This window comes from Eleginops maclovinus, chromosome 5, assembly GCF_036324505.1.
Source record: "Eleginops maclovinus isolate JMC-PN-2008 ecotype Puerto Natales chromosome 5, JC_Emac_rtc_rv5, whole genome shotgun sequence".
In the NCBI taxonomy this organism is placed as follows: domain Eukaryota; kingdom Metazoa; phylum Chordata; class Actinopteri; order Perciformes; family Eleginopidae; genus Eleginops; species Eleginops maclovinus.
The window spans coordinates 10,707,280-10,724,842 of NC_086353.1; the positions used below are offsets into that span (position 1 = coordinate 10,707,280).

Genomic DNA, 17,563 nt, shown 5'->3' on the forward strand with positions numbered 1-17,563 from the left:
ATAAGTGAACACTGCAGAATGATATACGTTATGTGCCTCCATGCTTCAGAAAGCAAACAGCCCTTGCTGGGACTGAAACTGCTACTGAAAGTTTAGGCTCAGGTGTGAACCCACTGAACTGCACATTTCTGACAGTTCCACTAATGTCTTTACACTTCCAATGAAAAATGCAAATGATGAGTATTACTGCCACATGTGCTACTTCCATGTATTGTACACCCAAGTGTCGTCATTTTAAATCCATATCAGAAAATAAAAAACACAAAAAGGTAATTCACCCAAAAATAATAGTTTTATTTGCCAAATTCTTCAGCTTACTGAGAGGATGCACATGGTACATTATGTTGTGCTATATATGTTTTCAGATGGTAGGAAGCATGTATTAGTGAAGTGAAACAGTTTGCATTTTGTTTACAGTCCCACTACGTGTCATATCAGAGGAATAGAGCAGAGTTTGAGTTGCTACTTGTCCAACACAGTGAATACAGTCAGGTTCTGTCAACAGTAAAACTAACAAGAACAACAGGTTAAAGCAAAACCGCATTAATCTTGGTCATCGGTGTGTGTGTGTGTGTGTGTGTGTGTGTGCATGAATATAAATGCAAGTGTGTGTGTTGCCTCAGTCATCCACAGCGATGTTGCGGAACAGATAAGCCATGGACTCTCCGTTGTGGGTGCGGCGGATGGCCTCAGCCAGGATCATACTGACATCCACAGTTTTGATTTTTGGACACTGAAGCTTCTGCACCTCGTGAGGCACGGTGTTGGTCACCACCACCTGGAGGCGCAAAAAATACACCTTAGTGACGAAAATCAAGAGGATATTCACTTTTCAAGTCTGTCATCAGGTTTGTGTTATGAGTAATGTAACTTTTTCCTCTTTCTTCGTAGACATCAAGAGAAAATCAAGACACAAGATAACCATGAAGGACATGCATCAAATGTCTTATATTGATTATAAATATATCACCCTACCATCATTCAAAACAGCACTCAAAACCCACCTCTTCAGACCTGTCTTTCCCTGTTGAACCCCCTTCCCCCACGCAGTTACTCCACCAGTTCACAATGCCTTCTGTTCTGTATTTTTTTCTTTCTTTGTATTGTTTCCAATTGACTACATCTCATCTTTGTTCGTTTTGTTTAATGTTTTGTGTGACTGGTTCTGTAGAAAAGCGCTACATAAATTGAATGTATTATTATAAATAAAAAGGGAGGGGTACATCACAAAACCTTTGTCTTTGTTTTAGAAAGAACACCAAAAGAGTGAAAGTTATTAGCAGATGGGATTGAGTAATTTGTTTCACTTTTGAGGAGGAAGGCATAATGCTCATCTGTAGTGTGTATATGTACTGGAGTGATGAGAGCATTGGATGTGTACCAAATGTCAATGTAGATCAACGTCATATTACTTTGAAATTCACATACATTTTCCGGGTATTTCAGAATGTTAACTTCAGAGACAAGACCCGCTCATGATTTTACCTCGTCGATGGCAGAATCCTCTATTAGTCTCGGTGCGTCTGCAGACAGCAGGCCGTGTGTAGCCATGATGTAGATCTTGTAGGCTCCCCTCTCCTTGAGGATTTCTGCTGTTGCAACAAAGTCCTCCACATCGTCGATGATGTCATCCTGAGATAGTGGACACAGATAATGGGTCAGGCATCACACAAGGAAGAGTGACGAAAACAAAGAAGCAATTCATATATTTAGATTGCTGGGACATTAATGTAAAGAGTAAGGTTGTCATTTCTGAAGTGTCAGTGACTGAATCTGAAAAAAAAAGGTACAATGATCACATACAGTAACAGATACCCAGTCTTGCTGTCATATTTTGTGGTAATCTCCCCCTCATTGGAAGCAATGTACTCACTAAACCCAACAACTGCCACATATTTTGTATAATCCCTAACTTTAAAAGGATTAATACAGAAACTCTCACTCTGCAATACAATAAAAGTTAAAGGTCTCACAACAATGATGGCAATTCTGCCTCCCACGTCTCCAACCACAGTGATGGGTGGCTTCTCCTTCGCCATCATCACTGAAAGAGACATATAAAAGAAGGTTACTCAAAAGAGAAAAGGAAGTGAGGTCTATCCTGTAACACAATCTGGCATGGATCTTTGGTTCAGGTTAATTGGAGGGAGATTGGGTTAAAAACCTGCAAACATCATGCAAACGCTCTACCCCAGCAAGCTTCCAGCTACCAGCTACCAGAGCACCAACTCAATGACTGCAGTCCACTCAAGAGTTTGGAGAGAGTTTTCTGTGGGAGAAATTTGTGCTGAATTTGAATCTTAAAGACTCAAAATGGATTTAGATAGTGGTTGCTTAGGTATAGCAGTAAATGGACAAGTGGGTATAGAGCAGAGCCTCTTTTAGAAACCACTAACCAGGATCAATTATTATTACGAAAGTAGTCAAATACCATTTTTAACACCTTAGAGTATTGATGTTTCCAATAAAGGTACTTGTCTAATGCCCCCCAAAATTGAAGTCTATTAACCCTGCACACAGATTTAAATATATCAAGTACTTGAAGGGATTTCAAATAATCATTGATCCTGGTCTAGAACCCGTCGCATTTTCTTTCAGGGCTCTGACCGCGCCATCAGGGCACATTAAGAGGTCAGTTCCCAAATCCATCACAAGATCATCCAGCAAGGCATCTGTGCAGAAACTTAAATATGAAACTGTTACATATGTCGGAAATGTAAGGGAGGAAAGTGAACTAGAATCCACTTAAAAGGATTTCATTTTTGAAACAAATGAGAATCAAACAACACAAAACACATCAAGCAAGAAGATGTAGAAATGCAAGACATGAGCAGAATTTTTTTAAAAAGAGTGTCAGACATGGGTATGATCACTTGCCGTGATTATTTATGTTCATGTGAAGTAATTGGTGGAATTCTATTTTGAGTTCACACTTATCAGAGTGCCATTCATGCGATTGTATAACCTAAATCTAGTAGGCGAGTTAACTAGTAATTGTTTTACATATTTATTGTATTTATTGAGTTAAATCATCCATGTCATATAATATAATAACTATTATTATTCTTGATTTTGCAAGAAACAAACTCATTTCCTAAGAGATCTGTATGAGACTGAGGGCTTCCAATAATTATCATTGCACTTTAGAAATATATTTTTTATCTTATGATCCAAGTATGCCTTAGTGTTTCAGGACAGTACAGACCACTGCTATTAAAACGTTGTAAACATATGTGTTCCTTTCCCTTGATACGAGAAACACATAAAAAGCCAGACACTGTGGCAATCAAAACAGCAACATGTTGGCCTGAGGTAAATAAAAGTCTACTATGGCCACATTCTTGTATGTGGCCTAGAGTGCTTCATTTCCTTTTTCACTTTTTGGCAAAACAAGTGACATAAAAAGTGCAAATGGAAAACACCTGAACATTATGTAATGTAAAATATTTGTTGGCTACGAAAAAGTGACCTCAGTGATTCTAACGATGGAGCTGGCATAATGTCACTGTAACCACTTTCATGGGATCATTGTTACTTTGATTTTTGAATGTTTAGATGTGAAATGAAGTGGAAGCTCTTAGCAATTCATTCAGCTATTCCATGCAGAGCGGCATCAAAAGGAAGCAGGAATGGATTCAAGCGTTATGATCCTACTTGGGAGGTCTAAGCCAGGAAATGAAGAATGACGTCTCCTCCCTTCGCCAGCTAAAGACAGGACGGGAGAGAAAATATTAATGCACAATTAGACATTCAGCAGCAGAACCCTACTGAGCTAAATACTGATATAACATTCTTCAAAGTAGAGATATGTAAATCCCACAGCAGCTGCAGTTTAGGGGTGAGACGCCTTTCTTTACCATGAATTGACATTTCACGTAATTGAGGCATGTATGAAAGAGAGAGCGAGGGAGAGAGAGACGGCTCAAATTAGTGTGATCCAGCTCCTGCTGGGGAGGAGAAGGAGCGGGCTCACATAAACACATCTCCAAGTCAAGAGGGGGAGAAGGAGGAAGATGAGAAGAGAGAATACAGGAAAAGATGAGATGAGGAGGGAAATAAATCCGGCCGAGGAAATAAAAGAAGCCGATGTCAGTCAATGCCTGCAGTATTTCACAGCTGGCTACGACAACGCCTGCAGCAGGGCAGACCTAAGACATGTTGAGAAAAGTGTGTGTGTGTGTGTGTGTGTGTGTGTGTGTGTGTGTGTGTGTGTCTGCAGAGTCAGCAGGGGCATTACTCTTGTCTTAAGTTGGCCATTTAAGGCAGCTTGAAGAGAAGACTGATGCTGTGAGTGAAGGTCAGCCCATATACAGGAGCTCACTCAGAGGTATTTGGGTCTTATCAAGACTATAAAAATAAGAAAAACAATCCCAAGACATCTGTTAAGCTTCAAGATTTAGTGAACTCAAACCTGGGCTTATGAATTATTTTGCTTCGGACACACAAGTAGCAGCTGGCATTCATGCTTGTTGCAGTCTTATGGGCACAAAGCTTTAAACTCAAGCTCTCTAATCTCCCTGGTGGAAACATAGGTCTCCACGAACCAAGAACAGAAGCGCTGAACTAGCCAGCAGTTGCAGTTTCTCTTTTTTTGGCCAGGACAGGTCAGTCGGTGCCAAGAAGCCTTGTACCAAGCCGGTAGTTACAAAAGCACATTTCCTGTTTGCAGTTGAAAACATTTAATCATTTATAAAAATAATAAGCATCAGAAACAAACGATTCATAAAACTGATTTGTTTTCAGACGGATGTAGCCGTGGTGCGTTTCTTACATGGCAGCTCGAGACCGGTGTGTCCCGGGGTGGTGCGAGACAAGGGCGGAGATTGTCGTCCGTCAGGCATGTCCAACTCTGAGTGATGGGCCTCCCCGTGCATCACTGCCAGCCCCAGACGCAGCCTCTCGGCATAGGACTGAGCTCTGAGACAGACAAGACAGACACGGAGATACGAAAGAGTCAATGGCTGACAAGCGCAACACAATCAAACAGATATGCAAGTAAAAAAGCCAGTGGGAAGGTGAAGACAAAACTACAATAACAATGTGACAATGAAGATGGAAACAGTTTTATTTGAGAGCAGGAGAAGTGAGGCCTTCCTGTTGAACAGAGAATGCAACTAGAGAACTTAGTGACCTGGGCTGTCTTGTTACCTCTTGGCAGCTGAAGGAGACCTTGCAACAATTACGGCATTCCTGTAGTCTGGGATCTGACGAGAGAAAGACATTCTTTTCAAAGCTTAAATATAAAACTGAGCATTGATCTGACATGATAGTTATACTATAAATGGGTTAACTTTTTGATGTATAGTAAGACCCCATCATTGTTGGGACACCGCCAGTGTAACGCAGCCTCACCTCCTCCTGGATGTACTGGATGAGGAATGGGGAAGCTCTCAGGTTGTCGACAGGGAAGCTGAAGAAACCCTGGATTTCTTTCTGGTGGAGGTCCATGGTGATGATGTGGGTTAGGCCTGCAACACAATAACATATTCCTAAAGTTCAGAGCAAATGTATGCAGTGTTTGAAGCACAAACAACAGCTGTCCCTCGTGGTAGAAAACATATATACTTTGACAAAGCATTTAGAATAGAATCGAGTAATTATAAGTCTTGGGGAAAAAATGTAATAAATAATGTAGGGTGCAATTTAATCTCCTGGCCTCAACATAACACATTAATTATACAACAGGACTGTCACACTGTCTAATTTATACAGGGCTCTAAGTGGCTCTATTATTTGCAGCTAAAGCATGGAGCAGACCTGAAGATCCAGAAAGACTGGACAAACCACACATAGAAAATATTTTAATGTACTGGCACATATACTTTAGTCTATAAAAGCCAGGAACGAGCAAACGTTACGTCTGGTAAAAAAAAACCTGAATTAAAATATGACTAGTCAGTTACAACTGGAGTTCTGGTGTGAAACAACCATGTGACGTTTGTAAGATATGTGTTGTTTTCTAAATGATGACAACAGGAAATGACAACACAGTCCATACCAGCTTTAGCTAGCATGGATGCTAGCAGCTTGCAGACGATGGATCCCCTCTTCCTCATCTTGCACTGCTTGCTGTAGGGAAAGTAGGGAATGACCCCGATGATGTTCTTGGCACAGTTGGTCTTCAGAGCGTAGGCCATAACCAGCAGCTCCATGATGGCCGTGTTTACATCCCTGAGAAACAACACATTCAATTCAAAACATACAACATATCAGATTTCAAATCAATGTCCGTTAACAAGGACAACCCCATAACTACTGTACATTAAGTAAAGTAACCTTATCATGTGCCCTGTTATTGGACTGCACAATAACCTGGTCCAGCAGTGGCCCAGTCAGTAGGGGCTTGGACTGGGAATCATAGGGTTGCCGGTTCAAGTCCCCGAACAGACTTGAGAGGTCCCAGTTCACCTCCTAGGCCCTGCTGTGGTGTCTTTGAGCAAGGCACCGGACACCTCCAATCCCCCCTCCCCATTGCTCCCCTGGCGCTGCACGATAGCTGCCCACTGCTCCTAGTACTAGGATGGGTTAAATGCAGAGGACCAATTTAACTGTGTGTGCTCTGCTGTGTGCCTGTATGTGACTAATAAAGAGGGTTTCATCCTCCGACTCCAACCAGCTGTACCTCTTTGCCAAAAATAACCCCAAAAGTTAAAGGCTATTGTTATAATATTGATCAAGTTACAACAAAGAACACACAAAGTTAACTACTAAACATGACCCTAATATAAAAAGGTATGTCGAGGACTAACCAAAGCTCTGTCTTGTGGTGAGATTGTGTTGTTTCTTATTGTGTTGACGAGGACAGTTTCACTACTTTAGCCGGGCAAAGAGCTGTTGGTGCAACAGGACACTGCATGTTACCATCCTTTCTGAAACAAGAGATCCACTAGTCGTGTCTCCACCTGTGACCTCCGCTTACCTCTCAGATTATTCCCCTTCTTCACAGTAAATAACTAACTGACAAGGGCAAACAGAGGACTCAACTGGTGTTAGTGAAACGTTCATAATTCGTGTCGCTTTTTTTCTTCTTCACTTGCTGCATAGTTAAACATCATTTGGCGTTCAACCTCCCAGGCATATGTATGCAGGATTCTTCTTAAATGTGTAATAAAAACTTACCAGGGACACAGAACATAAAGTAGACATTTTTGAACCAGTTTCAGTTATTTTCCCAATATGAGAAATGTATATACTCGCATGGCAACTGAGAACGTAACACTTTGCCAACACAATTTCGTCATAGGCTCATGTGAATGCATTACAATTTTAAGAACATATTTACATCTCCTTCAGTCATTGGCATATGAAGGACACTTATGCCATGTATCACTATGGGAGGATTCAGATGGAAGTGCATGCACATTTAAATCTACAGCGTGTTAATAAAACATAGTTCTGAAGCAGCACTTTGTTGGCTAGTTGGTGGCAGACACAGTTGCCCTAGCTGACCTGTTAAACATCCATCAGACTGAGACTGACAGAGTTTAACGGACATTTCGAGACGTGTTTCTGGATAATATTTACTCTTATTTAAGATGCTTTTGCCTTAACAAAACCAAGAACAATATGTGTGTCTTCAGCTTGCTAGATTCCCATTGTTATCTTTTTGTTGTTTTACATCAGACAGGTAGATAGTGGGTTAATCTTCCTTTTTGCTGAACAACTTGTTGCTGCTACTTGAAACGAACCGATCAGCGTGATAAACATTACATTTATTGGCTGTAAATGAGGCTGAAAAGCCCTGTAGATTCCTAGAACTTCTCTGCGGGTTCATAATATCACACATAGTGATATGACTATTCATATAGAACATTAAAGCATCCTATTCTCACCTGGGAATGGTCTGAATGATAAAGATGTCTTGTCCACGTACAGACTCTTTCACGTCCACTTTGGTCTCTGAAAACAAAACAAAATACATTCAGATCATTGGTTAAAGAGCAAAGTCAAGTTAGAATAACATTCATTATAGAAATGAGGAAATAAATTAGCCTTACCCGAGTTTGACCCTTGGTAAACCACTGACTTGCCCAACTCAACACCCAACCGTCTGGGAAGAAACAAACAGGCCACACATTGTTAAAACACAAACACACAGCTTAATATGTTTCAGTAATTGAAGTGTGTAAATGTTTTAGTGTGTACAAGACTAATGTTTTGGGTTTTCTTGAACAGCAGGTTTTAAGCCCTTTTTAAGCACAAAAAGGTATCATTTTTATTAAAGTCCATATGTCCATTGGTGAATAAGTGAATTCACTGAAAAGCTATTGTGGTTATTGATTGAACATATTTATTTTAGCAAAAGCAGTTCTCTGGTTCAATCTTCTAAAATGTGAGGATCTGATTTTGTGGTTTTTTTTTTTACCTTTTTCTTTTGGAGTTTGGAAAACAGTACATTTTAACACATCAACTACAGCTCTAAGCAATACACTTAACATAATAGTCTTCAGTATAATAGACCGACTTAGACAAATATTATATTTTTGATAAGTGACCCTGCAAAGAATTAATGACCCAACTTCTATAATGACTATAAACAGCAGGGAAAATGTGGCCCTCTGGGTCCTCTATTCAAAGCAGCGATGTGGATAAAAATATTGCAGCCATAAAAGGAACCCTAAAATGTCACGGTTTAATTAGCTTCAGTAGTGTAAACACGATCATTTGTTTAAACATCTACAAAAAGGCATTGGTATTGTTGATATGTTTGACTCGGTGCAGAACAATCCTGTTGCAAGTCAAAGAATGAGCTCAGGCACTAGAAATACAGCTGAGCCTCAAGCAGATAATTATGCTGTTAAGTAAAATAAACATCTCAACTATGCCAACGATAAAAAGGGCTTGGTTTGGCGCTAGTGGAAGGCTATGCCAATTCACTCAGTAGAGATCCTGTTCGGCAAGACAGGCTTTTCATCTGTCGCCTCGCCCTGTTAACATCCCTGAAACTGGTTCAAATATTCGATAAAATGCCTTCATCTATACGGATTATGGTAGAATTAAGTAGACTCTTTTAATAATAATGACTTAAGTTCTGGGGGATATTACACACAGTCACTACATGCACCTCTGAGTAAATATTCAGAACATTAGTCATTAACATGTGCGTGTGCTCATGTTGTTATTCAACCTTTGCTCAACAGGGAAACTCTACTTGGCCCCAGAATAGCAACATAATCCCCCGTAATAATGTGCTGTAATGTTGCCAAGCAGTAAAATCTAAGAAAGCTAAGCACTTTTCACTTTTTGTGTGAGCAGTGCAACTTACAAAAACACAACGAAAAGTTTATGTTTGCCGAGCTCTGTTACATAGTGCTCACTAAGACTACAAATATATATTTCTTATTGTTAGTATTTCTAAATATCACTAAGATGGTTTCACTAGCTATTCTTTCAGGGGTTTTTTTAAATAGGCAAATATCGATTTAAAAGTCCCATTAATCATTGAATATTAAACAGTCTGGTGACATACAGTATCTGGATCCTGCTAACCCCCTTCCCAAAGCAGAATCTGCACAGTAAGCTCCTTTTATCACAATGATTCTCATTGACAGGTCTTTTGAACTTCCCAAGCCAACACCCAGAAGACAAAAACCCACATTAGGATCATCTAAGACAACACAGCATTAATGTTCGTGCTTGGCATTGTGTTTTTAAGGGAAATAATGATTCAGGACTTAAAAATAGTATCATAACAATTCCAGGAGAAGGCTCAAGTTGGATCATGTCCATTCCAAGATTATTAATAAAATGATTTACTTGTAAAAGCAAGATAGGCCATTAAGGGAATCCTCGTAGTTTGTGTGTGGAATCAAAAAATTGGTGCATGTACGAAATCAGACAGTAATGAAGATAACCCAACTAGTATAGAATTGAACTTCTATAGCAACTACTATTTATCACAATCTGTCAATAATTGGTATAACCCTACGATTTGCTCAGTGTGTGTATGTGTGTGTGTGTGTGTGTGTGTGTGTGTGTGTGTGTGTGTGTGTGTGTGTGTGTGTGTGTGTGTGTGTGTGTGTGTGTGTGACCCAATTGAACAGCAAAAATGCAAAACAATACACACCCACTGGCCTCGGGTCACCTGCAGCTATGACTCCCAGGTGTACTGTCAGGGACACGGCAGGTAACACAGACAGGCCAATCCTCAACATTACAGACATGGAAATACAATAATCCTGTTATTTTAAGGGAAACGTCACTTACTCTGTAATCTTCTTGGCCAGCTCGATGCAGGCGGTGGAGGAGTTGGCAGAAAAAACACGGTACCCACTTCTTGACACATTCATTTTCCTATAACCGTACGAAAGCTTGGGGGTTTGAGAGTAAGCGACCAACGATTTGTGAGCTCCAAAACGCCTAATGGGCATGTTGTGCTGGAATTACTGTGGCAATTGTTTGTGTTTCACCAAAAGCGTAAAAATAGTCCGTAATTAGCTTACCTGAAAAGCAGTTTCCACACTAAAACCTATAGCCTAATATTGGTTGGTTAAACTTCCAAAAGATCGACTATAAAGTAGGAAAATACAGACCTCGCTAAAACTGTAAAGCTGCAATCTATATAAACTAAAACAACAAAGCGCACATGCCCCACATGTAACGCTGGAGCAACTCTCGTGCTCGTGTTAGCAAATCAACAACTATCTTTCGCATCGACAAGCAGCACTACACAAAAATCCCCTACAGCAGATGGGAAGCTGGGCTGTGTTTCCATGCGGGTCACTGACTTTTTATCGTCTCCAGAACACAAACTCCGCTTTATGTTACCATAAATACGAACTGAAGTGTACCAAGAACTCTCTCTAGCGCTGCTACAGTGTATTAACTTCAAAACTCCGCAGCTAGCATTCAGTTGTTGCTATACTATAAACTTTGTAGCAATGCGGTGGCAGTAGGGGAAAAAACGCCTCGACTACACGTTCATTGGGTGGATGAAATGAGGGAGTGACTTTGAAGAGAGCCAATCAGAATCCAGAGTGAAACAGCATCGCGCCTGTATGATGTATTTCTGACCAATCAGTGTGAGAGATTTGTATGACCTGAAGTTAAAGCGCAACGACCAAAATATGTGGTCTTGGTGGCAACATGTTATTTTCCTAAATGTATCCAGATAGTGTTCTAGTGATTTAAAGCTTGTGATACCACAAATATTCGGTCTATAGTATATATTATATATTATAGTATATATATTCGGACTATAGTATACCAATAAAGAAAGAAGTAGTCTACTCCCAAAATGATCATCAGTAAAAGTGATAATACCACTGTAAAAAAGTGGGTTGAATATTACCAGCAAGACAAGATTGCTCAATATTTAGTATCCCCCCCTTTTCCATTATCATATATATATATATATATATATATATATATATATATATATATATATATATATATATATGTGAATGCTAAAATTGTACAGCATTGGTACAGTATTAATGAAAACATAATGTGGGTATTAAGTTGAGGTGTTTAGTTACTTTTTGTACCCTAATGCAGATTAAACAAGCATCCTATTATGTGATAAGATGTTTGTATGGAACATCTGAAAGATAAATATAGAGGAGGAATACATACAATGGAGCTCTCTTAAATTTAGTAAAGGAAAGTTTAAATTAGCATGAAATGGTATGGCTAGCTGCTAAAATGAAAATAAATGTGAGGTAAAAAGCCCAAACCAAACAGCTGGAATGCCAACCAAAACATTTTCAATACAAAAGAGTGAAGATGGTGATGGGACTTTTGAATCAACACGAACAGAGCTTTGTTTTTAATTTATTTGCAGAATAGAAATTATCTACTTTTTCATCACATCCCTTCATTTTATACAACATCTGCTATGCTATGAGGACTTGAAGAAAAATAACATTTATATGAACAATAGACAGAAAGTCACACTAGCAGACCATGTGATAAAAACTGCTTAATATAATATTTCAAATGTGTCCAAAGATAAGTTAACTATACCTGGGTGTAACACATTTAACTCAAGACATACATTTGTCTAAAAGCTAACTTAGCCCACTTAGTGGCTTCAATTGAAGCAGTATAAAAGTGCCTACATGTACAGTAGATTCCCAGTCAGAGAAATTTACTTTAGTTTTACTTTAATTTAACCAAAATGTTTTTGAAATGTGTAAGAAAGAAGTGGCTAAATGAAGCATATTAATGTTAATTATAAAGGGTTTCAAAAGATAGAGCATCATACTAACTTCATTGCGAGCTGCTGGAATAAACAACTTGCTTAATTGTTCCTCTATTTCTTTCAACCTAGCACCACAAAAAAAGCTGTCCCTCACAGTGTGAACAACACAACATAACAACAACCTGGGGATCCTGCCTGTCTGCCAGATTGGGCTTCGCTCATTCGGATCGACACACATTTCTGCATTCCATTCCTGAGGTGACACACAACTGCAGCACCTCTATTTCCTTATACAGATTATGCCATGAGGAAGAAAACAAAGGGAGTTTCTCAGGATTAATATGGGTCAGCTCAGTAAGGCTGGCAAATATTGTATTTTTAAACACTGTCTGCAGATTGGTACTTTGTGTACCAAACACACTTACAGTATGTACCTACTCACAACATTTGTTTTGCAATTGTGTCATCTGCAAATCCTGTATAACTGCCCTCCATGTTATTAGGCTATTTTACAATGACCTGCATTTAACAACCTAAAATGATCTTTTCACTTCCCTTTTCCAAGTTGTTCTTCCTCTTTTAAGCAACCATCTTTTTTCCCCCATATTGCTTTGACTTATTTTAAAAGATGCCCTTAAAATGCAGGTTTTTGGATCATTTCAACACCTTCTCTTTTAACAGGTCCAAGATGACCTGCCGCTCCTGGCTCTCTAGCTCAAATCTCCGTTCTCTCTCTTTTCTCTCAGCTCCCAGACGTTCCCTCTCCAGACTGATTTTACCTAAGAACAAAAACAAGGAAATTAAATCAGTACTTCAATGCTATTTAACATTATTACATCATAGCAGTTTAGAAGAACTTTGATCCTTTCAAATGGACATTTTTAACACATTTTGCACAATACCCTATTTTCATGAATGACTTCACTGTCATTAATATACTGTATGAGATGTTCAATCTTAAAGTGTAATGGCATGTATTTCTTTCGCTGCCCATATCTCAGATTTTGAAAAATGAAATACTTAAATAAATATGTTTCTTTGGTGTCAGTTTAGTAACAGTTTCATCCTGAAACAGGATATTTTTTAGCCCTTTTAGTAACAATTGATATCATTATTACTTTATCTGAAACACCTGGAACCAAATTTTGAGCACAACTGTCCAGAAATACTTTTTATCATGGTTTCTCTAAAAAAAACATTTAAAAGAAAAGTCATAAGACATGGTTGATTTTAAATAAAACAACAATATTTTCAAAAAATCCTACTCCTCTGAATCTCCAGCTCCTCCCGGCGCAGGGAAAGCTCCTCCTCTCGTAACCGCTGCTCAGCCTCTGAGCGTTTCTCCAAAAAACTGAGAATCTCAGAGTAGGTCTGGCAGCAGCACTGGCAGGGCTGCTTGGCTGTGGGCGCGGCTGAAAGCTCTGCCATTTCCTCACGGTCATCTTCTGCTTCTGTTGTGAGAGTAATAATGTAAATATGTACATATTTCTGAAGGGAACAGTCAACTACAAAGCCACATCCATGAAGCTGGCAGAAAGAAATTACTGAAGGACACATGGGAAACAAAAACAAACACTTGCTGACACAGGCCGTTGGATTTGAAATCTGCTCCAGCAACGTCTGTATTTTGAGTAGAAAACAGATACTTTCTAAAACCATACTACATTTCAAAACCATAGCAGGTTAATGTTTCACAAACATAGATAGAATGATTCACCAGCATCTCATGCCAGGAGTAAAAAACGACCCTCGCTACATGCACATTACTAACTGAGTCATTGTCCATGATTAAACAAAACAAGATTTGTTACCGTTGTAGACATTAAGTGACCTGACTAAAGAGTCCTATCCTGTCTAGGTTTCTGAATCAGTTTTTACCTGAAGTGTGTGTTTGTGTGATGGTGATGTTGGGTTTGTCCTGCTCAGGTAGAGTTAGTTCTTCGAGGGCTCGCTTTCTTAATTCATCTTCCTAAAAAGAAATGACATCGATAACAATAAGTACATTGAGAATCAAAATTATAAGCGCCAGCAGCAACACTTCCCATCAGTATAGCCGTAGAAGCTGATATAGTATTGGCAATAATAGAATTCTTGTAGCAGCAGTAATAGTGGTAGTGGTGGCGCTGTATCGGCAAATTTGGAATTCAAGTTAACTTGTGACTGAATGCCACCAAGAGGAAGAAAAGGGAAGTGGTAAGGTAGTTTCAGGGAACACCAAAAATATCCGTTGACTTAGATGTCCTACTTCTCTTGCGAAAAACCGAAAAAAGCTGCATTGACTCCAGTTTCATCAGACAATGGGCATCTTGACTGTAATCACCATGTGTGGAGTGAGTTTCAAATGTATGGATTCAAATAAAAAGGTGCAAAGCAAGCTAAAACGTATTGTGTAATATATATCATCTGAGACAATATCGACTATACATTATCTCACATACCTCTCAGGGTGTACTACCCTTGAGGGTTTTCTCTAAACAAGCAATTTTCGTGAAATTATTTATTTATTATATATTTTTGTTTCTCATGGCCTCGATTATTAAGATGAACAATTATACAATGGTAAAAATGTGACAATGGACTTACATGTCTTCATTTTAAGGGGTTATAAGCCTAAAAGGTATGGAACCACTGGACTTTACAGTATATTTTATGTTTTGAACATTCATGTCAGTCTTTACATCAGAACAACTATTTAGCTCAGTTGTCCTTTTCCTTAAATGATCTGTAACTAAGACTGACTGCTGTATATTGCAATATAAAGAGATTTCAGCTCAAAGCTATGTGATGTGTAACTTATACAGTTGATGTGGCCCTCTAAACCAAGTCCCGGGCACTAACACATCCTCTGTTAAGATACATCTCTTGTTCTGGTGGTGTCACATCATTTTAACTTCCCTTCTCTGCAAAACAACACCCACTTGGTACTTTGTGTTTTCCCCGCCGGCAAAAAAACCCTTCTCAGCCTCCAGCTCCAAAACCTCATGGAGCAGGTCTTCTTTTTGAGCGTACAACCTCTCTGTTCCAAATCTGAGCAAACGAAAAGCATACATTCATTAAACTTCTGTTGGTTTCACTACTTCAGGTCATCACACATACTGATCTTTACTCAACAAACATTAAAGATTTACTCCTATTGACTGAACGAACCTGCGCAGACTGGGGAAGTCTTGCTTCTTGTAGTAGTCCAGCAGCAGCATGGTCCTCTCCCTGCACCTCCTGGCATCCACCTCAAAGTTTTCATCTTCTAGAGCTGCAGTGATGATCTCCCCAACACGGGCCCAGATCCGTCCTGATGTAAATGAATGAGTTTACACATGTGAATATTTGTAGCTCATCACGTTTTCCCTTTGATTGGTCCCTCATGTGGTGGAAACTTCTAGAGCAATGGAGACGAAACAGAGAGATGCTGGAGAGCAGGAACTTGATGTCAAAACAGTGTTGGATTTATTCGGAATTACGGCCGGAGAACTGACAAGACCTTTGCGGTAGACATGAGTTGCCACAGCGGTTGCCAAACCAATTCTGAAGGTCTCAGGGATAGGAAGAGGTTTTAACTAGTTCCAAATGGGTAATAAACATTCTCAGAGCAGTAGACTAAACAATCTAGGTCATATACGTCAAAACTTAACCTGACATCCAGGTCACACATAAGGTTAGATACCTTATGTGTGACGAAGCATCTGGGCTCAGCCCCAAACAATAAAACAATCTAAGAGAACAGGCGTGAGAGTGTACCCACTGTGGGAACAAGGCTGCGGAAGCTCGGGCTGCCCCTCCTTAATGAAGATAACAGTTAGCCTATGCCAGAGGAGGACAGAGAGGAAGGAGACAATTGGCTATCTTGAAAACAAGCAGTACACAAGCAGCTGTGAGGAGACCAATGCTCACGTGTGTGAAGAGGTCACAGGCCTGAGCGAAAGGTTACAAGCTTACACAAAATATTCCCTAACACGTCATACCTGTTGTGTTATCGATTTTTTTCTTGTATTGTTTAATGATTTAACAAAATAGCAGCTTAACAAAGAACACACTTAGGTAATGATAAACCTTAAAGTTACTATTATTATCTCACATGAATATAGTTTGTGTCTACATTTGTCTTGTGGGAACAGCAGTTCTCTGCATCTAAGGCTTCATTCACTGTTTATTGTTCTTTTAATAACAGGACTCACCTGGCTCTTTTGAGGCAAAGGGGTTCTGGGTGATAACCTCTCGCAGAAGTATGATGTCATGCCGCGCTGAAAAACGCACCTGGCGCTTGCGTGGAGTTGTAGAGGTGCTAGTGAGGGAAAAACCTGAAATGAGGAATAGATTTGATACTGCATATAGTCATACTTTGAAAAACAGTTAAGTGTAAATAATGAAAAGAGAGTACATTATTGACATTCAGGGTCTAGTCCCTTTAAAGAAAATAAATACATTATTATTATTATTGTTTTTTATTTATTTATTTTTTATTTATTATTATTATTATTATTATTATTATTATTATTATTATTATTATTATTATTATACGCATTACAAAATACAAAATCCTACTTGGGCATATACAGTTATGTTGGTGCTTTCACCTAAGACTCATTGGGGGAAATACTTCCTTACATATATTATTATAACTATACATGTAACTAACAAGCCAGATACTAAAGTATTCTTTACAAGGACAATAAAGTTCAATCTGATGCTGTCTAATAGATGTAATGTTGGAGAGTAAGTATGGCCTGTGTTCTCGTTGCAGAGAGGTAAAATGTGAAAGCAGCTTCAGTTCTAGAACTGCTGTTTGACAGATGACAGCAGCTCCCCCACTGTTGAGCTCCTGCACAAGTGCCAGCAGCCGGTAATCTGCAGATACAAGACTGTAAACATAGGAAAGGGAACAGATAGCCTGTAAAGCACTGATAGACGTATACACAGAGGCTACAGCACGTACAATGCCGGACCACGCGTCAGAGGAGGAGGAGCATTTGCGCACGAATCGAGAGAAGCACCAAACCCTGTTCAAGAGATGAGAATATAAGTGGTAGAAAGACGGTTTGACCTGGAGCTGGTAATGTATCTCACCGTTGTTGATCGGCACTTCCACCACTACCCGTTCCATGTTTCTGTTCGGTGCATCCGGGAACCGGCTGACGCGCACTGCACACGTCCAGTCACCAGTAGAGGTTCCCTACTGACGTGTAACTCAACTTGGCGGAATACCAGACTCTGGCAACACGGAGGGACCGCTCTTCACTTTCGGGGGCACTTACTCTATATGGCCACAAGATGGAGCCATGGAACCGCTGTTCAATTACCCTGAAGAGGAACAAGTACCACAACTCTTCCACTGGTAAATAACTCGAGTGAGACGTGTTTCCTTAAAAAATGGGAATGATTAAAATGAGTCACAAAAGAATAATGGCCCCTTCAATGTCTAAAAAA

General features: G+C 39.5%; 2 protein-coding genes and 1 long non-coding RNA gene across 6 annotated transcripts; 1 reads left to right on the forward strand and 2 right to left on the reverse strand.

Annotated features, from left to right (window-relative positions):
* Positions 1–273: 273 nt before the first annotated feature.
* Positions 274–10,904, reverse strand: LOC134864528 (phosphoribosyl pyrophosphate synthase-associated protein 1-like). 3 transcript variants are annotated; one of them, XM_063883574.1, is made up of 12 exons: positions 10,443–10,904; positions 10,207–10,293; positions 7,998–8,050; positions 7,833–7,899; positions 5,999–6,171; positions 5,353–5,468; positions 5,149–5,204; positions 4,772–4,917; positions 3,655–3,705; positions 1,974–2,044; positions 1,486–1,632; positions 274–778 (listed from the first exon to the last, which is right to left on the reverse strand). In XM_063883574.1, exons 2-12 carry the CDS (start codon positions 10,287–10,289, stop codon positions 620–622), a joined length of 1,122 nt encoding a protein of 373 aa, XP_063739644.1. In that variant the 5' UTR covers positions 10,290–10,293; positions 10,443–10,904; the 3' UTR covers positions 274–619. The 3 variants fall into 3 exon arrangements, with proteins under 3 accessions (XP_063739644.1, XP_063739641.1, XP_063739642.1); XM_063883571.1 differs by having other exon boundaries at positions 10,207–10,903; XM_063883572.1 differs by lacking the exon at positions 3,655–3,705 and having other exon boundaries at positions 10,207–10,902.
* A 659-nt stretch (positions 10,905–11,563) lies between these two features.
* Positions 11,564–13,194, forward strand: LOC134864194 (uncharacterized). Of its 2 annotated transcripts, none has more exons than XR_010165795.1 (2): positions 11,564–12,400; positions 12,824–13,194. It is a non-coding gene; the product is annotated as an uncharacterized LOC134864194 (long non-coding RNA). The 2 variants fall into 2 exon arrangements; XR_010165796.1 differs by having other exon boundaries at positions 12,889–13,194.
* si:dkey-45d16.4 (scaffold attachment factor B1) lies at positions 11,757–17,361 on the reverse strand. Its single transcript, XM_063883001.1, has 7 exons — positions 17,204–17,361; positions 16,315–16,437; positions 15,290–15,431; positions 15,061–15,169; positions 14,021–14,111; positions 13,408–13,593; positions 11,757–12,921 (listed from the first exon to the last, which is right to left on the reverse strand). The coding sequence occupies exons 1-7, from the start codon at positions 17,238–17,240 to the stop codon at positions 12,797–12,799; spliced, it is 813 nt and encodes a 270-aa protein (XP_063739071.1). The 5' UTR covers positions 17,241–17,361; the 3' UTR covers positions 11,757–12,796.
* Positions 17,362–17,563: the final 202 nt, after the last annotated feature.